The 27,118-nt window shown below is 36.6% G+C and overlaps 1 protein-coding gene across 13 annotated transcripts in view; it reads right to left on the reverse strand.

Moving 5' to 3' along the window:
* Positions 1-282: 282 nt before the first annotated feature.
* The window catches only part of SLMAP (sarcolemma associated protein), a 146,605-nt gene continuing 119,769 nt past the window's right edge, over positions 283-27,118 (reverse strand). For 6 of the 13 annotated variants that reach the window (XM_080819400.1, XM_080819397.1, XM_080819395.1 and 3 more), the window contains 8 exons: positions 17,946-18,068; positions 16,831-16,905; positions 13,642-13,962; positions 13,080-13,197; positions 9,626-9,797; positions 5,624-5,758; positions 3,563-3,652; positions 283-2,181 (listed from right to left, as the gene is read on the reverse strand). In XM_080819400.1, coding sequence (XP_080675526.1) covers positions 3,569-3,652; positions 5,624-5,758; positions 9,626-9,797; positions 13,080-13,197; positions 13,642-13,962; positions 16,831-16,905; positions 17,946-18,068 — 1,028 coding nt within the window. In that variant the 3' untranslated portion in view covers positions 283-2,181; positions 3,563-3,568. The remainder of the gene's footprint in view (positions 2,182-3,562; positions 3,653-5,623; positions 5,759-9,625; positions 9,798-13,079; positions 13,198-13,641; positions 13,963-16,830; positions 16,906-17,945; positions 18,069-27,118) is intronic. The other 7 variants (XM_080819393.1, XM_080819391.1, XM_080819401.1 and 4 more) reach the window with 2 other exon arrangements.

The raw sequence follows: 27,118 nt of genomic DNA on the forward strand, positions 1-27,118 counted from the left end.
CAATTTGAATAAAGTAAATATTGATACTAGACTCTACATTTAAAGAGACTTGTCTGGCAAGTGAGTCACATTTTAACAATAACCATCGTAAAAGGGGGAAAAATTAGAGCAGTAAGTTGAATAAAAGGCTAATAAAACTCAAAGGAAACAGCTCAGTGTTTTCTTTTAAACCCTGAAGAACACCAAATATAACTTATGTTGCATTAAGAGTCATTTCAAGAAAAGATTATTAATAATCTAATAGTAAACACTAAGAATTTCAATGATATCCAACTCAAAAATGCATAGGGAGAGTAAAGTTATTTTATTAAATCATGCACATCACGTGTGTTAGTGCAAATAGTTTAATCTGTACTCCAGAAATTCTATTGTACTTTATATCTTTACAAAATAGATTTAAAACAATTATTTACTTTAAAAAATGTAATTCTGAAGTTAGGCATTTCAGAACAATATTTGCAATAACCTATATACAAGAGGTACTGGGTACCACTGGCATATTAGCATTCTGTGGTGGAGTGGCTTCCTGCAACAGAAAATGATGAAATGAACTATATGACAGCATTTTCTACAAGTCGTTTGTGACTAATTCCTCCATAAATCTAGTGATCCTCCCAACAGCAAATCCCAAATAGCTTAAAATATAACCTTTAAAGTATAAACAATGACTGCCAAACATCACAAGGCAAATTATATCCTAAACTTCTATTTCAACATTTGGCTAGGCCTGTGGATTGCCACAGAACATTCAAGCCAATTCACTGACATTCCCTCCCAGTCTTCATTGACTGAAAAATTTAACTATGTGATACTTTAGGATATTCTATGACCTAAATAAATTTTATTGACATAACTGTGGTGCCGCACAAAACCATAGCTAAACTTTCACTTCTGTGTTTTAAATTTATAACATCAAGCAGTGTTTAGGTGCCTCACTGTGCATGGAACACTATTAATCTTGGGAATAATGCTTCTCATAAACAGAAAGTCCCAATTAACAACAGTAAAAAGAAAATAACCATTTGCATACCCGACCAGGAAATCTGTTGGTAGGTAACAACAGCTCACCTTGAACATGAATTAGCTTTGAAATATCATAACCAAATTAAGTCAGTAAAAGCTTATCTAAAGAGATATTAATTCTTTCTTCAATTAAACATGCTTGGAGGAAGAGATGATAGAAAAAAAAAATCATGCTTCCTAAAATGCTGTATATGAGAAAGTAACTTGGCTTTTAAAGAAAATATCTCTTTAAATACATGAGGTTTAATAAATTACATTCCAATTGACTCAACAGTTTGGTTTACTGCACTGAAATTGTAGAATTGTTTTTGCTCCCAGAAATACTTGTTTGCTCAAGAAAATACACACTCTCATGGAAAGTTTTTCAAAGTTGATGTCCTCCACATCGTCAAGTCACATTAAGGCTGAACAAGCGTGCACATATTCCCCAAATTATCACTAGAACAGAATATTTTCCAAGTGTATTTCTCCTTAAAAAAAGAAAGAAAGAAAGAAAGAAAGAAAGAAAATCCACACAAATAGTTGTCTATAAGTCTTGTTCCCAATAGCTCAGTGGTTTTATAACAAGTAAAAATGGCGTAAATATGTAAAAAATATATATATATGTGTATATATTTCAAACTGATAGGCACTGAGCACACAGGGCCTCTCTTCCCATGTATGTACTGGTTGTTTGGTTTGGGTAGTTATCGAATCAGAAAAATGAATTATCTGGCCATTAGAATTCAGAGTAAAATACCCATAAATTTAATGTTATAAATAATTTGGTGTACCAAGAAGCCTACTTTAGGCCACCATAATATTCAGAATCTCAACATACTAATTTAAAAATTACATGAAAAATTGCAAGCAAATTATTGCTTACAGTAGAATAAAGTCACAATTTTATATCCTCTTTATAGATAGATACATTTTATATAATTTAAAGCAATGACCCTACAGCTGTATTCTTGCACTTCTGCTGTCTTAAGAGGTAAAAAGGAAGAAAATGGTTCTGTTTGTCCCCAGCATGAGTGTGATGCCAGCTTCTAAAGGGAGGACGGTGTACGGACTCAAGAAACACTCTCATGGAGACGCTCTGGCCAGACCTGGCACGTACAGCACGATGGCTGTCACCGCAACCAGGGCAGCCAACATGGGCATCCAGGGCCAGGGTTTCTGTGTGGAAAGAAACCAAGAGTCAATATTACATTCTTCCCTCTCTTTTCACACCTATTAACCCCTTGGTTCCAGAGAATCCTGAATACTTAACAGAATATTAGAAAAACCTTATCTTTGCATACGAATACATTTTAAAAAGCAAAGGAAGAAAGGTGAGGGAGTACAGGTGTGAGGAGAGCCGTGACAGCAGGAACACTTTTAGAGGACAGTTGTGTGCAAGTCTGATACAGCTCAGGAAAGTCTTAGGCAGTTTTCAATTTCGTTACAGTTGAAACCTAATAGTGACTTCTAAGAAAACCTGTGGGCTCAGCCTGCTTTACTTACTCCAGTATCCGTATATTACAACTAACTGATATACACGGATGCCTGGAATACACATCTGCCTAAATGTTTATTCCTTGATAAAAGCCAGATTTGTATGTTGGGGTAGTTTTACACAAGTAGCTAGTGGGTAAGGTGGCAGAAAGAAAATGGTCTACGCTTTGATCCTCTAATGTGAAACCACAGAAGACAAGATCAGATGGGGTTCAAGACAGGGAAGTACTAATAGGACCCTGCCTCTTTGACACTTTTGGTAAAGACTATGTCCAATGTAGTAATGTCATGGATTATCTCATATGTTCTACTAGCACACATGCTTGTTGCAGGTAAGCATGGGTGGGCGATTCCCTATTAACTTTCAGAGGGTGTTATGAAACTAATGTGCTCTGGCAGACAGCTTTACTTTCACTAGTGTACTGAGAGTCTTAATGAGAAAGCTGGCTTTTAAAGAAATATTCTGATGTTGCAGATCAAGGCTCAGAGAGATATGGGACAGGTTTATACTCTCATAAGTATGTACACATTGGGGTTGAGATTGTGAGCCAATGGCTCATTATGCTAATCTTATCCTTTTTCATCTTCATAGCCACAGTGTAAATACAGGTAAAGAGTTGAAAAGAAGAAACTCTACACTATGGAATAGAAGAGGGAGAGGAGGAGGGGAAGAGAGCTGGCTGAAAATTTCAAAGAGGCAAACGCTTCATTTCTCATTCAAATCTGATTAAACACTTAATTGGGGGGGGGTACCAATATTGCAGCAATTCTTAGTTTACTCCAGTTTGCTAGAGACAAAGACTCAGTTAAAGGCAGCACATTAACAACTGGTTAGGTTGGAATTAATTCATGGTTAGCAGTACTACAAAGGAAACAAGACAAAATGTTATGTGATTAGTTGATTGTTCAAATCATTCGTATGACACAATACATGGCATACTAAATGAAGGGTTTGCTTCAGGTAATGAAATACCTGTGTGGTTTTGCCATGCACTATATTACAAATATGGCACAAACAGGTGACGGGGACAAACAGACAAGGACTCAACAGTAGTGCTTGTACCTTTCTCTACCACAATGGACCGAAACACCAAAACAGGAAAGCCAGGAATAGGCCGATGAATACGGCTGGGACGGGTTGTAATATGGAAGGCTAAAGAAGGGAAGGGATATTAAAATCATTTTATGCTATAAAAAAAATCAGATAAGATGATTTAGACCCCATGGTGGGAAGGAGGGTAGGAAGACTGAGGTAATAGAAGTAAAAGCACTCAGGTTTTGTACTGATTCAAACATTTTAAAGACATCTAATACAATCTAGAATGACGGGACTGTGGTACTAACTACCAGTTTAAAAGGGACAGCTGGAGGCAGTGGACAATGTGGGTGCCCCAATCCCTAATGAAATGCAGCACTTTAAGACAGAGCAATGGCAACACTTCACAAACTGACGCTCTGCTTGACCTTACATTATTTTTGTTCCACAGATGGAATCCATTATTTGATAATGTAGTGTCTTAGAAATGGCTAAAGTTTATTTTATCCCTCCATTGAAACCTTTTTTTTTTTTTGAAACCTTTTTTTAACCAAAATTGTCTTCCTCAAGATGGTACTGCTTTTAAGCTTAAAAATAAAATGCCTTGTGACACATGCTTCCTAAACCAAGCAAGAGATCTGACACAATGTGTGATAAACACTGGATATATAAAGACAGCCAGCTGAGTCTCAGGGTTTTCAGTTATGTTATCAGAATATAATAAATTTTTAAAATTAGAAAGAGTTACTACAGTGAGTTTTATTACACAGAAAAATTTAGTACCTTAAGTCTAATACCACAGAAAAAGGAAATTCACCTTTAAGGTAAATTCTTGGTACAACTATAAACAATAATAGCCAGGTTACTTTTGAAAGCCTCTAAATAGTACAGAGGGATCCATTCTGATTATGCTAGATGTCTTCATAGGTTAATTTAGTAGAAGGTGGACTGAAATTCCATACTCAGAAAGATAAGAATTAACACAAAAGAGAGAAGTAACCAAACCATTATGATCTGATTTCAGAAGAGTTCTGTAATCCACGTTTCCAAAATAAACACAATTTTGCTTATAGCATAAAGCCTCCATATCTAATTTATCAACTTCTGAAGGGCTTCTACCTAAGCAACAAGACTTCATTTTCTAAAAAGCTAAGACTGTCTTTAGCAAAGGACAGCTGGACACAACTCATGAGCATTCTGTGTGCAACTGTGTAATTGGATGGCCATGCAATGTCACTCTTTCGTACTCGTGCGGCAAAGTTAAGCAGAGTGCTTTCCTCTGTAGGAAGGGTGTGGCTTACGCCACTGCAGTGTCCAAGCCATGACAGGGATTTGAAATAAGTCAGAGCACAACCAACTACACTGAACAGCCATCAGTTAGGGCCCACAAAGGCAATGATCACCAAAACGTAGAACACAACACTTATTTAGTATATGTAACATCTTTTTAAAGACCATCTGCCTTTCTAGTAAATGAAAAACAAACAATAAACTCAATTTATATGAAAATGTTCCAATTTCACACACACACACATACACACAGCCCTACAGAAACTCAATAAATATTCCCTAATATTTATAGGAGGTCAAAAAGACACTAAGCTTCTTAGGAATATGCTTTAGTGAGAACATTATTAGTATAAAATGAAAACTGTAATTAAGTTTCCATTTTTTGATATAGCCAAATGCGAAGGAGTCAGTATGTACTACTCTTTCTTAGGTGGGTCCCTGGTGGTACAGTGCTTCATCTCTCAGCAGGAGAAATGAAGTGCCAGACGATGGCTTGGTGACAGAACTTCAGATTCATCTGGGAAAATCTGACAGTTCTTAGGTAAATTATTTTCTTGTAAAAAAGGCTCTTCCTCCAGGCAGTCCTCAGGCTCTTCTAAGGATACTGGTTAAAGGGGCAAATTCTTACTCAAAAATTTGACAGCACAAAGATTCCATCATGGAATTTCATAATGAAAAGCTTAGTTCATGTTCTATAAGCCTTAATTTCTCAAATCAGTAATAAAGTCCTCTGAAAAATCCATTTCAGGGCTCTCACCTGCCTCTCAGTCAAAGCTAAGCCAGTTTGCAAAGACTTACATTATTTCCTTTCTCTCGGAGCAGCTTCAGGTTGTCTTTACATTGTTTGAGCTCATCTGTGATTGATTGTTTTTCCTGCTCAGTCATTTCAAACTTCAACTTCAGTTCTGAGAGTACAGTCTGTGTCTTTTCATACTAAAGGCAAAGAAAAAAGAGTGTGCAGACTCAAAATGGGTATGAAGTTATGGTTCTAGTCAGGCTTAATACCAGACCTTATTTAGCCACCTGCAACATCAAAGTCAAGCCTTTTTGTTTTCAGGAGGTTAAGAATCATTTGCACTAATAATAGGAAGTCTTTAATGTTAACTATTCTACGTAAGAACTTTATGGCCCTGGAGTTAAAAAAAAAAAAAGAGAAATCACCACTGTGTCATCTGTTTCTATTCTAAAGGGTCACTCTTTTTCCATTGAGTGAGTTAGAGGAGAAAAGTAAAATAATTTTCAAACTGACCCAAAGAAAGGCAAGTATAGAAAAAAACTCTGTAGGTTAATTAAATGGCAAGGTTAGGAAGTCTTGAGTTTATATCCTGGTAACCAATGTCAGCCAAGCTATTTTCATCCTAAGTGAGAAGTACTAACTCCCATCAGGCTTTCCTTAACCCAGGCATCACTGGGTAGTAAAGTCTTCTGGATAAATTAACTTCTAGGCAAATGATGTAAAGAAATATATATATATGTATATATAAGGTATTAACCACTATATTGGGACATTTCTATTTTTTGACCTAAAACTTGTAAGCATTAGTAAATAATTTTTATGAATCTATTCCTTACAAATATTTTTCTAGAGTGAAACATGCCACTTCCTGCTCTGAAAAACTGTTCATTGAATATAATTTGATGTTCAGACAGATAAGCTCACCTCTGAATGCAGGTGACATCAATGCTGGACACTATGGCTTATTTCTATTTAATTGCCAAGGAGGCAGGAATTCTGACTGGTTCTACTTCTAGATATTGCATCATATGTGCAAGCTTCCAGTCAAAGAGCAAAACTGTTTTGCTTCTGGCTATGCCTCTGTCTCAGCCTCCACTGCCCCACTCTCCCATCTCTGAAGGTTTTAGAAGGAAGAAAGACAGACAAGGGCTGAGTATAATAAAAATGCACCATGGGACCAGCATACCACAGAGGTTTCTCCTCTTTCAGCCTATCTCCTAGAAATTTCTCAAGTGAGGACACCTTTACGTGGTGCTTCTGAATAATGAAAATACTCTGGAGTGATTAATTAGGAGCTCATCATTATGTACTCCAAAGAGAAATGTTAAGGAGGATGCAAATGTATAAAAACATTCATCAGAAGAGGTGGAGGCAGGGGGATTAGCGTCAACAGAGAGATCATTAGTAAGTGGGAACAAAGATACAGGTACTGAGTGGGAGGTAAAATGTGAAGGAACTCCCTGTTACCTAACAGTGTTCCCAGAACAAGTCCGGGTTCTATGCCAAACAATGAACTACAGAGTAAGATTCATGGACTTTATGACAGCTTTTTTTATGGGGTCTGTGGACTTCCTTCCAGAAGGCAGAAGGCTGCCAGCAGGCTGCCAAAGCAAATTCAGTATACCTAGACTAGTCTCTTAGAACATAATCAATTCTCAATGATCTGATTCTTAACAGTGACTAATAAAGGATAAGTGAAAACTGCTTTGCTGACCTAAATTCTCCCTTACTTTCCTTTCCTGCTATTCTTACATCCAGCCTGCCCTTTATACCAAAGCACTTAATCATTTCTCCATTCCAGGGGCTGTGAAGCAGAGTGACAGGAAGGCAGTTCAGTCAGGAAGAGCCTGCTGTTTACCTTCAGCATGTGAGCAGAGTGGGAAGGGCTCTGGCCCCAGAGCTGGGAGGTGAAGCCAGACAACTTTCCTGAGTCAGTCTTTGCACCATGGACTTGTGTACTCAACGTTTTATGAGTTCATAAAATACAGATATACCTACTAAAATATAAAGAATCTTTTCTTAAGTCAGATGTAAAGATGATATATCATTATTTTTCTCCTAATACTTGAGGATTAAAATTTACTTTCTCATGTACTTTTTTTGGTTAAATGTTCAAATACAAGTTGCCATACATATGAAATTTAATTGATGGAACAAAAGGTCACCTTCTGCAGCCTTAATTTCAAACCTGGCTTGGATAGCATTTTTGTTCCATCTTGCTTTCTAACTCGAAGGTGAGAAAGGAGCTCAGTTCTGATTAAGAGGAAAATACCACAAAATATTACCAACACCTTTGGTTCTTCTTCATAAAAATAAGCATATCTGGCTTGCTTAGCTTGTAATATTTTAGCCTGTTACAGTGCTGAAGATACATGATACTGTGCACATTAAGCATGATTCTATGAGAGAAAGGAGAACAAAGGGGAAATGTTGAAAGAGAATGTATGTGCATTAATAAAAGGTAGTAATTCATTTGCAGTGGATTACACAGATACAAGAACATTTTAGTTACAGACTAGTATCCAGTAGTTGACATCAGGACAAACAGAAAGAGAAGCAATTTTACATTACAAAGGAGTGTGATGACTACACATCATTTCACAATGGAAAACACTGAACAAGAAAATAGAGAAGAAACATATTGACAAGTTCACACATATTTTTAAATGTGCTGCATTTAATGCAATCCAACTCTATCAACAATTTAGATGCTGTGACAACATGCCACTGCCATTTGTGGAAGCAGTTAAAGCATTTCTCACTGATTGCTCAGTGACCAAAAACAGGCAAACAAATAATGCAACAAAACGGCCAATGCATTCAGAGTAACATACAACAGAATCATCTTCCAACCACAGCATTCTTCCCAGATTTTGAAAGAATTATGGCATATGGACTGGAAGGACACAAAGTGCTTACAGTATTAAATACTAGGATATTTACTTTGGCACAAAATGTGTGTTCCAACTAAATAAAATGAGATTGCTCCCAGAACACATATCCTTAGCAAGAAGATAAAAACGAACATATTACAAAATCAATATGGCCACACATAAATAAAAAATGTTACAGGTTTTTTTTCTTTAAGAACAAACATGAAGACAGAAGAACAATAATCATGTCCACGTTCAGGATACTACAAGGAAAGGGAAGTGCAAAGAAAAACTGCATTGACTGAACAGATTTCCTAAAAACAATTTTGGGGAAATTTGTTATTAAAGACAAAGAGCTGTCTTCAACTTCCTTCTGTGTATAATGAATCCTTCATTTAAGAGAATCTTCTGGTCAGGGATGGGCCCCGACCAGAAGGTCAAGATGCATCAGCCTTCCCTGTCCCCTGAGCTGGCCAGGACTCAATGCGGGAAGGATAAGGCGGCAGGACCGAACGCAGCTCTCCTTGCCCCGTTGTTCACTTTGTTTTCCTCAGAAAGAAGCTGGGTGGGGTTTCTAGTCCAAAACCAGCCCTCACCATTTTTAACATGATCTTTTTTGAAAGCCACCCAAGTCAAGGTTTTAAGCAGAACGACATGAAAAGTGAGCATGCATATTTGTGAAGAAGGGGAGAAGAAGGGGGATAAAGGGGTGGGAGTGCAGGAGAAGAAAGTAAAAGGTCACAGAACACGCGTTTGGCTGGCTGGCTATGAAGTGAGTTTTGTGTAACTTTCAGGCCAGTGTTACTGAGGGCTTTAGGCAGCATTATGGTGTGGCCCCGGTTTGTTTCCAAAAGTATTCTAAGTTAAATACGATACTGTCTTTGAAAGATAAACAATGAATTGAGTAATCTGGTATACAAAGGGCTTCTCATATAGGACTAACTGGTAGAGAAAAAGTTTTAATGTAATTTTATATATTTATATTTTTGAGACCAAACCCTACTGATGAATTCTCTATATATGGACCATGATACACAGCTAGAAATCACCAAGCAGAGATGCTCCAAGTATCAACTTTGTGACAGGTAATGTGACTTCTGCTTCCCTTTATTTCTAACTGGCATGAATATCTGATTTGGTTTTGGCTTTAAGTCCAACCATAATTGGGCTCATAATGTCTTTTCGCTTTACCTCTTTCTGTACATCCTTTGCTTGGTTTTCAGCCTTACTGAGAAGCGTTTTTAAATCAGCTGAATCCCGAAGATGCTGTTCTTTCAAGGATCCCACTTGATTCTCAAGCTGTTTCCTAGTCATTTGAAGGATGCTGAGATCACTGGTAAGCTCTAAACTCTGCTTCTGAGAACTGTAACATAAATATTGACAGTTATTCAATTCACATAGAAACTAGACATAGCAGGAAGTCCAATTTCTTATACATTTCATTAGGAGGGATTGGAAAATATATAAAAGAGAATAAGATATGTTCAATAAATAAAAAATATTAAAATACTTTAAAAATTACATGTTTAAAAGCTGTGTTCTATTTTCAGATTGAAATATGCACAGAGGCTGAAATTTTAAAAGTGGAAGTAGGAGGTGACTGTGTATTTTGTTATGTCATATATTAATTGTTTCATAAAAAGAGTCAGAGTGGGGCTTTCCCAGGAAATCAGCACATGTTTCAACTATTTTCTTATTTAAGTTTAAGTACCTGACAAACAGGATGGGGGACAAAAACTTAAAGCTTAGGAGCCACTGTCGATTCAAGTAAAGATAAACCTACTTTAATGAAAAGACACACCAAACTGAGGGAAAAGCATGAAACAAAGAACCAGGAGACAGGGTTCTAGACCGCAGTGCTGCCACTGTTCAGTGGTGGGACACTGAGCAAGTCACCTAACCGGTGCAGTTTCCTTCTCTGAGGAACCATTTCCTGAGCTCTAAGAGCTGTGCCAGGCACCTCATTACACACAGAAATAACACAGGGAGAGTCTCAGTGCCCTCCGCTGTCAAATAAGAAGATTGAACTCAATAATTTCTGAGGCTGTTCTCTGGATTAAATTCTACAATTACTTTTATACTTGATGTAAAAAATCCAATTTACACACTAGGAAAACAGCTTGATAGGCAGGAATAGAAATTCTGTGTTCAATCCCTTCTACATCACAAACAAGAAAAAACAAAGACCTACATAGTGTAGCTGTTTGAAAGAATGTGCCTCCCATCTACAACAGGAATAGCTAAAGGAGAATAAAGTTTTCAAGATGACAGTTTTATGCTTCTCAGAATGGATCCTAAGACTCAGACTCAATAATATTAATGAAGGAACTATGGAGTATAAATCCCATTCTGATTGTATGCCAGGCAGATTCTTAAGGGGTGTGATGTCAGCCCAATATAGCTAGGAACTAAATGGCATAGAAGACTCTGTGAAGAAAGACTAACTTCTAAATACTACTGAAGTGCTGAGGAGGCTTGCCAAATAAAGTCAGAGTGCCACTAAACCAGAAAAGTTTAGGGAACAGAATTTGTTTTAAATAGTTGATGTGAGTTTAGACAGACAACTGCAACTAATGATATATATTCCACCTTTCTGGGACCTAATTTTTTAAACTGCATGCTTCTAACTCATAAGGAGTTTGCTGTTTTTCAACACTTCAACAAATCTGAAATAATTTAAAAAACAGCATTTAACAACCTGCCAGATTCCAATTAATTACGTCTCAAAAAAGAAGGATTAGCTTAAATCTTTAAAATATCAATAATCCCAAGGTGGGAACAATTTAAGATAATCAATATTAGTAATCAAAGATTACTATTTCTCGCTTAATAGAATATTGAACTAATGGAGTCCCTAAGATTCCAAATATGAAGTATTTGAATGTCTGCATCATCTTACACTCATCTTACACCAATCTGCCCAAATGTGCTGTCAACACAGACGATCAGTTGGTACATACATATACACTCACATGTGAATACAGTTGTGTTTGGGCCTTTATTTCGTCCTATTCAGATTTTGGAATTCTTTTTATAAAATTATATGTTATAAACATGTTTATATTTTGTTACTAATTACCTCTAAACATTTAAAAAGTAATACACATAAATGTATAAAAAGACTGAAAAAACAGGACACAACAGATATTGTTAATAAATGGTACTGTAAAAAGGCATTTTAGAGAATAAATCCACACACCTTGTTCCTTCAACTAGTTCTTGATTTTTAAAAATGTATAATCTATTATAATTGTTACTGTTTATAAGGAGATAATGAGGCTTACTGTTTTCTGATGTATCTAGTCCTTTCTTTGTTTTCTCCTAAAGCTTGTTTTTATGGGGAACTGACATTGACCTTGATCACTGAGTTTCTGCTAACCCTGATGCTCTTTAGAAGTATAAACATAGGCTCACAAGAGAGTAGACTCCCATATCTGATGTACTGTGGGGAGGCAGATGGATTAATTAGGAGTAGCTTCAAAAATAAACATGTACTGGGGCACCTGGGTGGCTCAGTGGGTTAAAGCCTCTGCCTTCGGCTCAGGTCATGATCCCGGGGTCCTGGGATCGAGCCCTGCGTCGGGCTCTCTGCTCAGCAGGGGGGCCTGCTTCCTCCTCTCTCTCTCTCTCTGCCTACTTGTGATCTCTGTCTGTCAAATAAATAAACAAAATCTTTAAAAAAAAATGTACTACTTTCATATTCTGAATTAGAACATAAATAGTATTCAAATAAAAATATGGAATGGATCAAATTTTTAAGGAAAAAAATCAATTTTAAACTATACAACAAATAGTGGGGAAACAGGACTCCATTAAATTTGCTGGCATAAATTTATTGCATTCATTGGTTTGCTTGTAAGGTACTGGCTATTAGAGAGACATGACTGGTTTTGGAGAGTTCTTTTTTTTTTTTTAATTTTTTAAAAAAAGATTTTATTTACTTATTTGACAGAGATCACAAGTAGGCAGAGAGGCAGGCAAAGAGAGAGGGAGGAAGCAGGCTCCCTGCTGAGCAGAGAGCCCAAAGCGGGGCTTGATCCCAGGACCCTGAGATCATGACCTGAGCCAAAGGCAGAGGTTTTAACCCACTGAGCCACCCAGGCGCCCTGGAGAGTTCTTGATTTTATATACTTTATATATTACTACTCTTTAAATGAAATTATTTATTAATTTATATTAAACTCTTCTATGTGAAATTCAAAAGCTGAATTTCTATCTTTTCAATGGTATAAATTCTTTATTATAGGCATCTCCTGATTACCCTAACAAAAGGAATCATTGGTGTGAAAGAAAAACAACTTATATTTGAAATTTTTATCATTTAGTTTGTAGGACAAATTCAATCACTAAGTATAGATCTTTGCTATTTGTTTGTTTAGGGCTTTGGTGGGGAGAGGCGTGCTGTAGTCCCTGAATGTGTATTCTTGAGTGTGCCAAAAGGAAAGGACATGTAGGATGATGACGGAAGTCCAAAAAAAAAAACCCTGCTGAAGTAGTCAGTTAGTGTGCTTAACCGTCAAAAGGCCAAAAGGAGTCTGGCTAAACATTTTCCTCCAAAAAGGTATTTAAGTATCAAATTTAAATTTAATTTAGATGAAAATTTAAGATAAGGAAATATTTTGAAGCTAAAAGAGTTCTTGCATACTTGTGCAATTCTTTTTCTTGCCGCTGCAGTTCTGATGATAACAAAACATTTTCCTTTTTTAGAGAATGGCATTCGGTTTCCAATACATTCCATTCCTTTTTCAACTTCTCTAGTTCACCTAAAATAGTCCCAAAACATATTCATTAATATAGGAACATAACTTTCATAATAATTCAAAGGGTAAGGGAAATATTTCAGAGAAAAACATACTTGCTCCCTCCCCCCAAAACATGCCGATTTTACATGGCTATTCTTTGGTTACTGCTTATTTTGTCTCTATACCTTAGGTAAGTTCCATCACTTTGAACTTCAGTAATGTTTTCTTCCCACTTCACTTTTATAAGACAAATAATTTAGTAGTATTAAAATAACATATAAAATTGTAAGAAATTTCAATTTATTGTAGAACTTGTGGACCTGAAGAATGTTTATGGACCCAATATAAAAATATTATTTTATACAACCAAACTGTTACCAAAGAGAAAAACAGCCCAAATGGTTATTTTGTGCAAGTTATAAAGTTATCATTGTTAAGAGCTTTATGTAAAGTATGCACACTCACTTTGTAGCCTTGTTGCTTCCTCTCTCTGCTGGTCCTCACACTGCTGACATCGAAGCTGAAAACTATTTTGCAGACTTGTGATTTCTTTCTCATATTCAGACGCTGCTTTCCGCCACCGCTCAAGCTCAGCTCGCACCTTCTTAAGCTCTTCTTGTAACGAGGCAATGTCAGTGTCCCGCTCAGAGGCAGCCTTTTCTGCTGCTCGATGAAGAAGCAAAATTTCATCTCGGGCACTAAGCAGTTCATCTCGAGTGCTTGTGATTTCACTGTCCTTCTCCTCCCGGAGATTCTCAATATTGATATGTAACCTCTGTAGTTGGGCTAAAAAAGTATATTGATCCATCATTCTCTTTGTCTAAAGCAATTACAAATAAAGGAACTGCCCAAATGGGATTGTAGTTACTGCACAGCCCAGGCTGTCAGAGCTGTTTGCTGCTTTTGATTAAACAGTACAAGCAAGCCATGTTGAATGCAGAAAATGTCAAAATATAGAAACACAAAGAGTAAAAAACCAAAGTGATCTTTTTGCTTCTCCCACACAGAGAAAGTTGCTTCTAGCATTTGGTATTTATTCTTCCAGATTTTTTATATTCACTTTATACACATATAAAAGCAAAAACAGGGAGGGATTATAATGTATATGGTATTCCCTACCCTGCTGATGAATATCTTTTAATAAAAAAATTACACTGTGACTTCTTTGACTAATCCTTTATTTTAGACATTTTAGGTTGTTCAGTTTTTAATTACTACAAAAAATACTGCTTATAATGCAATCCTAGTTTTTTTCTTAGGGTGAATTCCTAGACATAGAATTGCTTGGTCAGATGGTATGCATTAGTAAAACCTTTGATGTTCTTGATTCAATTTGCAGTTTAAATGTCAGATCCTTAAAAAAGCTTTCTCTGATGTCTTACTTAAAAATAGCCCTCTCATTCTCTAGCCCATTACTCTGCCTTCATTGGACACCACATTTAATATTTGTTTATGGTTTATCTTTTCCATTGACTGTACATCTCATGCATACTCTATCCTCAACACTAACAGAGCAAACAACCAAGAATTGCTGGTTGAATTAATGAATTGACAACATTAATGAATAATGCCTAATCAAGGAGGTATATTTTTTTAACAGATCTGGTCCTGTGCCCTCAAGGACTGAACTTGAAACAATTCGTATAAAATACTTGGTTCAGAAGAGAAAAATAGTCTTGGTTACTATAACACAAGAAAAGTATTGGTAGAAAAAGTTTCTTAGGTAGAAAAGAATAATTAAAATAATTAAGAGAATTTCAGGCTGAGAAAGGGGAAGGCTGCTCTATAAAAAAGCATTAAAAAATATGAGGCCTTTTCAGTTTGCAGGAAGCACTGAGAAGTTAACAAGTTCAGAATCTGAAGACACAAGAGTCAGCGTGATTAACACTTGTGGATAAAGTCATAAAACAACATGCTGGCACTAGGGGGCACTCAAAGATGCCCAGGTAAGAATGCTTTAAGACAAAAGGCAGCCCTATGTCACAGAATCTTTAGGGAAAATTGCCCATACACACTACAGAATGCAAATATAGATTGAAATCAGATTTACATAAGCTAATGGATAAAGATATTAAATTACAAGAGTTTAAAGAATTTTCTCTTCAAAAAGACATACAATCTACCCCAGAAATTCTAATTTGACCATAATTAAATTTAAATTTCTAAAGAACTCAAACGTCTGTGGGGGTGCCTGGGTGGCTCAGTTGGTTAAGTGTGACTCTTGATTTTGGCTCTGGTCATGAAATCAAGCACTGCACCGGGTTCCATGCTGGGCACAGAACCTGCTTAATGTTCCCTCTCTCTCCCTCTCCTTCTATCCCTCCCCCACTCCGGGGCTTGCTTGCACTCCCTCCCTCCCTCTCTCTCTCTCTCTTAAAAATAAATACATAGGGGCGCCTGTGTGGCTTAGTGGGTTAAGCCTCTGCCTTTGGCTCAGGTCATGATCTCAGAGTCCTGGGATCAAGCCCTGCATTGGGCTCTCTGCTCAGCAGGGAGCGTGCTACCCCTCTCTCTCTGCCTGCCTCTCTGCCTACTTGTGATCTCTTTCTCTCTGTCAAATAAATAAATAAAATATTAAAAAAAATAAATACATAAATAATTCAAATGTCCCACTCAAAAATAAGAAAAAAAAAAAAAAACCAAGACTGCTTTTCTCTAGGATATTTTAAGGCAAACATCATAGGCCTTATACAATGATGCCCCATTTTTTCTGAACTGAGATTGTCTATTTAATTTCTTCTCACCTTATATCTCAAACCAGAATTTTAAAATAACATTAGTTCCCTCTTTGACAATGAAGACAAATTAATTTTGCTTTAGGAATGTTATAATAGCATGGGAAAGAAAGATCTCCCCTAGGGCTCTCATAATTAAAGCCTAACAGTACCAGAACTGTGATCTGAAGTAAACCCTTGGCAGGCAAGGATCTTTCTGGTCTTTTCTGCAACGAACCTGTGATAGCTCACACAAAGAGACAGCAAAATTGTGGGCATGAAGAGCAGCCTCTACCAATGAAGGCACTACAGGGATCATTATTCTATTCCATGTGCTATATAATTTTTCCGGAAATGCAAATAGTTGTTTTTTTTTTTTTAAGCTTTATTTATTTATTTGGGAGAGAGCACAAGTGGAAGGGGCATAAGAACGGATAAAGAATCTCAAGCAGACTCTGCGTCAAGTGCAGAGCCCAAATGGGGCTTGAACTCATGGCCCTGAGATCAGGTCCCGAGCTGAAACCAAGAGTCAGACATTTAGCTGACTGCTCCACCCAGGTGTCCCTCAATGCAATATGTTACGAGCATTAGAAATACTGTCACCACGCTAAAAGTGCTGATGCACAGAGTAGCTCAAATTGATATCCTGTCCAAAGACCCCCTCTGTAGTAACTCACTATATAATCCAGAGAGAGAAAGTCTTACCAAACCCATGTCTTCACCCATGCTCTTCCCACTCCACGTGTCCACTATTAGAGTACTAGGAAATCGTGTTTAAAACAAAACAAAACAAAACGCCTACCAAGAGCCTAGTTATTAGTCTCAGATTCTAGGGACAAACCAAAGACATGAAAAATGGGAACTCTACACTAGTACTTTCCATTCCTTTTGAGTCACTACAAACAATAATAATTCCAAATAACCCTGGGGTGTTTCATACCTTGAAGAACCTGTATTTGTTTACTGGATTCTTCAACTTGATTTCGATAGGCTTTTCTTTCTTCTTCCAAAAGAGCTAAAAATAAAACAGAATATATCTAATTTTGTGAGTTAATGTAAGTATTCAGAATTGAGCAGCTGGAAATTTCTAAGAAATTCTCACCTAAAGCTTATTGAAGGAAACAAAAGCTAAGCTGTAAGTATTATCAGTATTAGCAGTTAGATAATTTAAAGATTTTAGGAGCACAAAACAGTAGTAAGTAATAAATCTAGTCAATTGAGTAGCAGAGTTTTCTAGACCTTATATCACCAAGATTATCTGCTATTCTTTACATGAGGAGCATTCTTGATAGTTGTTAATCAGCATTTTCAGCTTAAATTTTAAAAATAGACTTAAAACTCTCATGTTTACGGCCAAGTATACAGTGAGTACTAACAAACAAAAAGCTCCCAGTTCCTCCTCAGAATGTGAATCTTCCTCCTGACCAGAAAGGTCATCTTAGAGAACATGAGGACTCCATAGGCCATTCACTTTCTCCTTGCTCTTAGACTCTGTGTGGTACCAAGTGATGCAACTAGGTAGTTATTGTGAATGATATGGAAATGTAAGCTCTAGGGAATAAATATCACCAGCTCCACTGGCCTATGACACTATGGATAAATAAACTACTAGAAAAGAAGTGGTTGGGAAACTGTAAGATTCTATACCTTTACCTTGTCTGGTTGTTCCCATTTACTAAAGAATACACTCTAAAATCACAGGGAATATAAATTTCCCTTATCTTAAACTGAAGAGTAAGATTAAGTATAACTAAAACTTAGAAATTCAAATACATTATGTTTTTTCTTTTTGTTGTACTTAATATGTAATTAACTGTGAAGATCTTTCATTGCTATGGGTCTTTCTTGGTCTTCACTCACATCAATGACGTGAAGGAAGTAGAGCAACTTTAACTCTTTACTGATTTGAAACATGTTCATAGAGGGTTAAGTGAATGTCCTAAGATCACATAGCTAATAAAGTTGTGGATCTGGAACAAGATACTCTGCCTCTGGACTCAGTCATATCACACTGTTTCCACATCCCCTAAAGAATCAATGTAATCTTGATCTCACCTTGAAGTTCAAAGCATTTTTGTTTACTTGCTCTAGCTAGTTCCTGGGCTTCAATCAATTCCTTGCGAAGATGCTGAATTTCTTGTTTTGCCTCAATTTCTGACTGTGCACCCTGCAAGTCATCTGACAAAAATATGTTTATTTTAAAAGCAAGAGTTAGTACAATCCTATAATCTCTACAACCAAATATTAATCATCTCTTTCATGTTTAGACATGCATAGCTGAAGAACACAGCACAAATGAGTTAAATAAAATTTAGAAGCAAATTATATTAAGCATTTTAGTCATTTTACCCTGGAGAAAGAACACAAGTACAGTTAAATATATATTAGTAATTCATGGCAATGGTATTACAAAATAGTAATGGTATTATAAAATATATATTATATATACTAAATTATACATATCACTCATGTAGAGCTTATGTAAGCCTTGACATTCGGTAAAATGGGCATATGCCATTCTTCTTCATCAATTTTGAAATTGTTTGATAACAAGTCAGAAAAATTCCACTTGGAATCAACTGGAAATGGAAAAACAAAAACAAACTTTTCTTCAAGAAAAAGAAGAGAACAAATTGTTCTCTTTGTGAGAACAAAATAAAAACGAGGCTGAAATCTCCACCATGCTCACTTTGTCATCAGTATTTTCCCAACACTAAACACATAACAAATATTTGCTAAATTATTAAGTGATGTAACCTAAATGGTTTTATCAAAATAAATTAGATCCAACATTACATCTCAAATATGCCGCTTTCCCTAATGTCTTTCTTTCCACTCTTGTAACTCTCCTCATCTTTCACCATATTAAAATTTTCTACTCTTGAACACTGCCTGAAAAAAATATATCATCATTAGGTCATATTCTTCTAGTGCATTCTATTTGATTATTACTTTGGTTTACAAGTAGCCCAGGCATAGCCCAGGCATAACAACTTTATTACAAAAGAGCTAAGAGGGGTTCCCAGATGATTCAGTTGGTAGAGCATATAACTCTTGATCTTGGGGTTGTAAATTTAAGCCCTATGTTGGGTATAGAGATTACTTAAAAATAAAATCTTTAGTTGTGCCACCTGAGTGGCACAACTGGTTAAGCATCCAACTCTTCATTTTGGCCAGGTCGTGATCTCAGGGTTGAGAGACTGAGCCCTGCAGTGGGCTCCAGGCTCAGTGAGGAGTCTGCTTGAGATATTCTCCCTTTCCCTCTGCTCCTCCCCCCAATCATTCTCACTCTTCCTCTCTCTCTCAAATAAAAAAATAAAATAAAATAAAATCTTAAAAAATATCTTTTTTTTTAAAGAGCTAACAAAATTTCACAATATGATCACAGAAGGTTTTAGATGTTACACACACATATTTTCATACTCAGATTATATCTTTTTCATGCAGGGAAAAGTAAATTTGACTCTGGTTTCATCTATTATAGTCACATATCAATTCTCCCTTCAAATAATCTCTTGGTAAGGGGGGAGGCATGTAAAAAGACAAGAGAGACAGATTTTCCAGTGGTAGGAGCACTGTCACAGTAACTATAAAACTTCTCTTCTTCCAACACCACACACTGGAATCTGCGAAGTCCTAGCTGCCCCCACCTCTGGATTTGTCATTATGTAGGACAGTGTCCTTATTAACAGGAGTATTTAAGAAATAAGTGTCATGATGCCTACATCTTATTTAAAAAAAAAAATTAAACCAAAACGTACATAAAGTCTTTCATTAGGTCATTCCTTAGTTGTATGTTTGTGCTTTTTTAACCTTGACACTTTTGACATTTGGGGCTGAATAATTCTTTGTTCTGTGGGCTGTCCTGTGGGTTGTAGCACGTTTACAAGTTTCCCTGCTTCCTACCCACTAGATGCTAACAACACTCCCTCTGAGTTGTAACAACCAAAATGTTTCCATATATTACCAAATGTCCCTTTGGGGGTAAAAGTGCTCCATGTTGAGAACTACTGTTTCAGGCTAATAATTTGATAACCAAGAAAAAAATCAAATCTATATGTAGACTTCTTTTTCACACAAGCACTGGTTAGTAACTGTGAAACTGCTTTTTGTGTATTCTAAAAGGGATCAAATAAATATGCTGTGGATAAAGACAGCCAGGTTTTTTACTGTTGGAAAACAGAATTAACAACATGGAAATAGGGAAAACAGTATTAATCCTGTGGTGTAGGGTAGGATTAGAGTATGAACTCTAATAGATCTGAAACGTATAGACATATGCAGATGCAGAAATAAATATAGGTATGCGAGACTATATATAGATACACACATATGTATGGGCATTAAGTATATGCATACATTTACTCTTAACTGTCTACTGAGTGGGCCTAGAAGCAATAAGCACACCAAATACTCAGATCTTGGTTTCTAAACACTATTCTCCACTAAAAAAGAACTAGAGCTCTTTGGAGAAATTGTTGATTTCAGTACTAACTAGGGTGGGAAAGTACAAAATGAATGTAGAACATCTTTTGTGTCAGAAAGTAACAAAGGGCTCAAAGAATGACGGTTCGTGTTGAAAAGATACAAGGGGCTCCCACTGTCTAAACGTGGGAGAATGTGAGTGTCAGAATAAATAATGATAATAAAAGGTTATAACCCACTGAACAACACATAAATCCATGAATTCACAATGATATAGATAAAGGAAAGGAAGGAAAGAAAGAAGGAAGGGAATGAGGGAGGGAGGGGACAAGGAAACTCTTCCTATGGAAATGCAGAAAGCCAACCAACAAATGTAGAAAGAATGATAGAATTAGCACATCACTATTTGCCAACTATTATAACAATAACTGATTCAGGCAAGAATCCTCAGTAGATGCTAACACTAAGTAGATAAAAGTTGAGGAGGAACAGGATATTTATAACAGAGTTAACATCACCAGTCACAAAACAATTCGGTATCAGTTTCCTCCTGATATGACATTCAATATTATTACTGAGGGACATTTTACAAAGTAACTGTGCTCTTCAAAAACGTCAGTATCTGATAAACAAAGAACTGAGAAACTGTCCCTGGTTAAAGGAGACCAAAGACACGTGACAAGTGAATACACTGTATGACTCAAGATTTTCTCTTATGATGACATAATTTTTCTTTTATAAAAGACTTTATTGAGACAAGTGACAAGATGTGAAACACTCTATGGATGTGATAATGTAATACATCATTGTTACTTTACTAACCAGGAGAGTTGTATGGTGGCTGTGTAACAGAAACAGAAAATATTCATTTAAGTATCTAGGAGTAAAGGCTATCAGGTCTGTAATTTACTCTCAATGGCTCAGGGAGAGGGAGGAAGGTGCATGGAGGAGGGAGAGGGAGATGGATAAATCAAATCCATAAAATGGAAACAGCAAATGGAATGAAAGGTTAACATTTAGAGAATGTTAAGGTTAACATTCAGAGAATCTGGATGAATTATGGGATTCTTTGTTCTATTCTTGCAACTTTTCTTTAAGTCTGAAATTGTATCAAAATAAAAACTTAAAAGAAAAATCTCTACATACATACACATATAAATAAAGGAAATATGGCAAAATACTAATGACTGTTGAATCTAGGTGGAGGGCATGTATGAGTGTTTTTGGTACTCTTCAACTTTTCTTGTGCTTGAAATTTTTCATAATTAAAAAAGGTCTTTGGAAATTACCGATCCCAATGCCACAATCTTAGAATAAGCCTCAATCATTTCTGTCTAAATTCTTGCCCTTAACCTAGCCTGCCCTTCTGCATTCTATCCTATATTGGAATACTAAAGCAAATCTCTTACTTAGATGAAGAAATGATTTAAATGAGCACTGGGTATTATATGCAACTGATGAATTATTGAATACCACATCTGAAACTAATGATGTACTATATATTGGATAATTGAATTAAAAAAAGAAAAGAATCTGTCTTGACTCCTTCTTATAACAAATGTAGACAACTTTATCTGACTTTTTAAAGTTCTCCATAATCCAGTAGTTACTTACTTTCCATTACTCACTAACATACTCAATTCCTATTAGTCTCTTAGTAGCTCTGTAGTAGTCATGAGACTACTTCCTCATGTATCTTTGCTCATGCCATCTCCTTTACTCCTCCAAGCCTGCCCATTCTTTAAAGCCCACGCTGAATGAAGTCTCTGCATCTAATCCTGAGACTGCATCTAACTCCCAGCACACATTGGTCTCTTGCCTGATTTCTAGAGCTTGATAGTCAAACCCAAGCAAACCAGGAAGCTCTTTGCAAGTCCTCTAATTGTTCAATATCTGATTTTTTTTTTCCCCCAAAGACTCCATTCATTTATTTGACAGACAGAGATCACAAGTAGGCAGAGAGGCAGGCAGAGAGAAAGGGAAGCAGGATCCTCGCTGAGCAGAGAGCCAGACATGGGGCTCAATCCCAGGACCCCGGGACCCCAGGACCCCGAGCTGAAGGCAGAGGCCTTAACCTACTGAGCCACCCAGGCGCCCCTCAATATCTGATTAGTATACAAGATAACCAAAGATTTGCATCTAAAATGTATAGATTTAAAAAATAAACATAATAATCATAAATGAATTAATATGATAACTAGAGAACTATCTCATTTTGAGGACGGGGATCTTTTATAAATGAAGAATCATATATAATCCACCTTTAAGGTCTATGAAAATAGACAGTTCTTGTCTGCAGCAGAACAATTCCCTTGATCAGTGATGTTGTGAAGCAAAACTAATACTTGCTTTTTAAACTAAAACCAATGGAACAGATTTTGTGGTAAGTAATAATGTTTCAGGAAATAAAATATAATCTATATTTTATATATATAAAGGCAAAAATATAAGGCACTAATAAATCATGCTAACACAGGGATTTTCTATTTGCAAATTAGTTCTTTGTACTATATAATAAAAAAAGGATCAGCATTTTAATTAGAGTAAATAAGATGCCATATATCAAATAATGGACACATACAAACTCTACACAGTGTTTGATCATAGAAGTGAAGACACTGACCAAATTCTTTACAAATTAAATTTCATATACAATGACTATTCAAACTGATCAAGTAGCGTGCAGACCCTCTTTTCAGAACACCAAGGGCTAATTTCTTTTAAAATTTATTTATTTGAGATAGAGTGAGAGTGAGAGAGAGCACAAGCAGGGGGGAGCAGCAGCAGAGGGAGAAGCAGGCTCTCCACTGAGCAGGGAGCCGGACGCAGGGCTCAATCCCAGGACTCTGGGATCATGACCTGAGTTGAAGGCAGCTGCTTAACCGACTGAGCCACCCAGGCGCTCCCCAAGTGCTAATTTTTTTTATCCAAGACCGATTAGCTAATTTTTTATCCAAGACCGGTTAACCAAAGGCTCGTTGTATTTCATATGGTTATACGGGAAAATGCATTAGTTTACTATGGCTTGGGTCTACTCTCATGGTACTCACTTTTGTCATGGGAAGGGACTCTATATCAATCCACTTCACAATCTTGGGAAAAGTGTTGTGTTGAGTGTGGGTGGAAAGTGTTTAGATGAAGATAAGTGAAAGCCTTTCTGAGCCAAAACATTTTATTTAGATGTGCAAGTCAAACAGAAATAAATAATTTTTAGGAACCATGATGAGGTGTTAAGATTAACAGAATCTCTTTTCTCCTTAACATAAATGATGTATCCTCAGAACTGCCTGGTGTATACAGTCTGGGCCATGGGCCAGCTTTTCTCAGAATAAAGTTAAATTCTATAAAGAGATCCATGTCATACAAGAACCCACTAAATGTGAGGCTCCTGGGTGGCTCAGTTAGTTAAGTGACTGCCTTCGGCTCAGGTTATGATCCTGGAGTCCTGGGGTGGAGTCCAGCATTGGGCTCCCTGCTTGGCAGGGAGTCTGCTTCTCCCTCTGACACTCCCCCTTCTCATGCTCTCTCTTTCTCTCTCATTCTCTCTCTCTAATAAATAAATAAAATATTAAATATTTTATTTATTTTAATTTTTTATTTATTTTTATTATTTATTTATTTTAAATATTTTAAAATATTAAATATTTTAAATATTAAAATAAAAAAAATGAACCAGCCCTGGCACACAGAATACCTACAAGATACCTTTTTTTTTTTTTTTTTAAAGATTTCATTTATTTATTTGACAGACAGAGATCACAAGTAGGCAGAGAGGCAGGCAGAGAGAGAGAGAGGAGGAAGCAGGCTCCCGGAGGAGCAGAGAGCCCAATGCAGGGCTCGATCCCGGGGCTCTGCCGAAGGCAGAGGCTTTAACCCACTGAGCCACCCAGGCGCCCTGCTATAAGATATCTTAAATTGAATTTCGTGTCACTACTTCTTCAGAAAAGTGACTGGAGGTTTAACTTAAATTCTGATCTTTGCTCTAAACATGGTTGAGATACTCTGAACCACCTGGGAAAGGGCCAAATCAAAGTATTTCTTCCTGTTTTATTTTGCACGTGCATGTTTGTTGAAGACTGATGTAGCCATCTGTTACCTCATCAACTAACAGAAGTGATCTGAGGGCATGTGATGTGATCAGCACTGGATGTTATATGCAACTGATAAATTACTGAACTTTACATTTGAAATTAATGATGAACTATATGTTGGCTAACTGAATTTAAATTTTTTTTTTTTTTTTTTAAAGAAGTGATCTGTCTGAGGCAGCTGGCCTCTCTTTCTACTACGACCACTCCTCCCTTTGGAAAGTCTGGTAGTTGTAGGCTTGGTTGATGAGAACAACCATCACAGAGGAGAAGGACCATTTTTCCATCATGGGTATGTGCAGTCATGTGAGTAGTCCTAGGTGGCACCCTAACTATGAATTTAACTTTGGCAGCAGCCTTTAACCATAAATTCTCACCCTTGTGCCATTCCTTCTGACCAGCCGGGTTCTTGACAATTCGTTCTTTTGTTGGCTCCTCTGCCTATCCCATTGTCCTTTTCTTTCACCATAAATTGCCCCTGCTATCATGGTCACCCTTATGCATAGAATTCCCAAACATGTTACTCCCTTCTGTCTGACCACGTCTTACCTTTCATCACATTTGTCCCACACAGTCTGTGCTCCATCACACTTGTGTTCTTGTACAATTCCTCCCTCACAGATGCTATTCTGACTTTAAACATTATTCTTACTTGTAAATGTAAATAGTATTTTAAAGAGCCGCATGGCTCCCTTTCCCTTCTTGGCATACTCTCATTTATCTTTAACCACCTCATTTGGGAAGCCATCCTGACTACTGCCCTACTTCATCCCTGCCCTTAGCCAGGAAGTTAGCTGTGCTCTTCAAAGTTTCTACCACACCCATTAAAACACTTACTACACTACCCACATATCTTTTTCCTCCAGAAGACTACAGCCTCCTCCTGTGTCTTATCTCTGTATCTCCTGGGTCAATAAATGTCTCAAATAAATGAAAATTACTTCATAGTCCTACTTTCTGTCTTGCACTTCCAACTGCACCTCTGGTCCCTAGGATGACAAATACAATCAGGACACCTTTGAATGTGAAAGGAAGCACTTTAAATAATTGTGCTGGGACAATGGACATAAATGGTTCCAGGCAAACCAGAACCTTGGTCAAGTCACCCTTCCTGTTCAAGAATGTGCCAAACTTAAACCATCACTTGTCCCACTAGGACACCCATTCTTCCAGAAATACTATTTTTTGTTAATAACACTACCATCCTTTCAGTAACTCCATGTCAAATGCTGGATTTATATCAAACTTCCATTTATCTCTCATATTCAGTTCCTTAGGCCTACAGATTTGAGAAAAGCTAACCAAAGGAAAGATGATAAAAAACAGAAGAACAGGGATCCAAATTGGATTTTGTTCTTCTGTTTAAATTTCCACAGCAATCGTCCTAGTCAGAGTCTCAATGATTACCAAAGCCTCCTAATTGGTTGCCTTACTTCCAGCCTCTACCTATTCCAGTTCATTCAAAAATCCCCCCAAAATACATGTCTGACCATATCATTTCTGTACTCAGAAGCTACAGAATTCTGCCAAAAGAGTCACCCCAATAAAACACTCAAATGATTACGTGAACAGTTTAATTATACTTATCAAACCCAACCCATATTATCTAAGCTTGTGGTTTTTATTATTTCCTTTTTCTAAGAATGTATCTTGATCATCTTATAACCTGCTTAAAAAAACTATCTATATCTAGATCATCTCTAAAAGATAAGAAAAACAAAAAATCATAACTGTAAAGCTATGCTATTATCCCATTGCAAATCATGAGCAATTCCTTAATATCAAGTATCTAATCAATATTAGATACTTGGCATTATTTCCACTGTCTCAAACTCTTAGAGTTGCATTGTGTGAATGAAGTTTCAAACAAGGTTCACACATTGCATTTAGTTGACACATCTTTTAAATCCCTTTTAACTGGAAGGTTTCCCCATCCTCCTTCCTTTTTTCTCACAAACTTTGCGATTTACTTTTGTGTGCTCTACAAAATTCTCTACTTTCTGGATTTTGTTGTTGTAACCCCACCACTTTCATTTAGAATATGTGTCTAGTTCTTTACACATCCTGCAAGTTGGCAGTTGGATCTAGAATCTCAACCAGATTCGGGGTTGTTTATCACTAAATAGGCCTTAGGTGGCATGACACACTTTCAGGGTCATCTCAAATAACTTCTTTCATAAGGCTCAAATTGCCTTTCCTGCCCTCTTCCAAAATAAACAAAAGAAACACAAGAACTGGACATTCTTTTTTCTTTCTTGAACCCCTCATGGCAACAAACACAAAGAAACAGTTTACTATCTATACCTCTCCTATCACCAATTTGACTAGAAATTCCTCAAACCCCAAGGACAGTCTTATCAGAGTTTGAAACCTTGGAGTCCCTGGCACAGTTCCTTAAATAGAGCAAACTTGCAAATAGGTACTACTTGGACTGAACTCCAGCTTTCTTTTTACCTTTTTTGGGGAAGTGATTAAGCATACAAAAACCTGTAGCTCAACTGTACAATTCCTCCCTGACAGATGCTAATCTGACTTTAAACATTATTCTTACTTGTAAATGTGATAATATTTTAAACAGATGCATGGCTAAAGGTGGTTCAAGCCACACCTTTATTTCTCTGTCAAAAATAGCATAAATAGAACATAATTAATATTTCAGGAAAAAGATACTATTGCTATCATCATTTTATTTATATCTCATAGTGAATGTTTAAT

This window comes from Martes martes (assembly GCF_963455335.1).
Source record: "Martes martes genome assembly, chromosome: 1".
In the NCBI taxonomy this organism is placed as follows: domain Eukaryota; kingdom Metazoa; phylum Chordata; class Mammalia; order Carnivora; family Mustelidae; genus Martes; species Martes martes.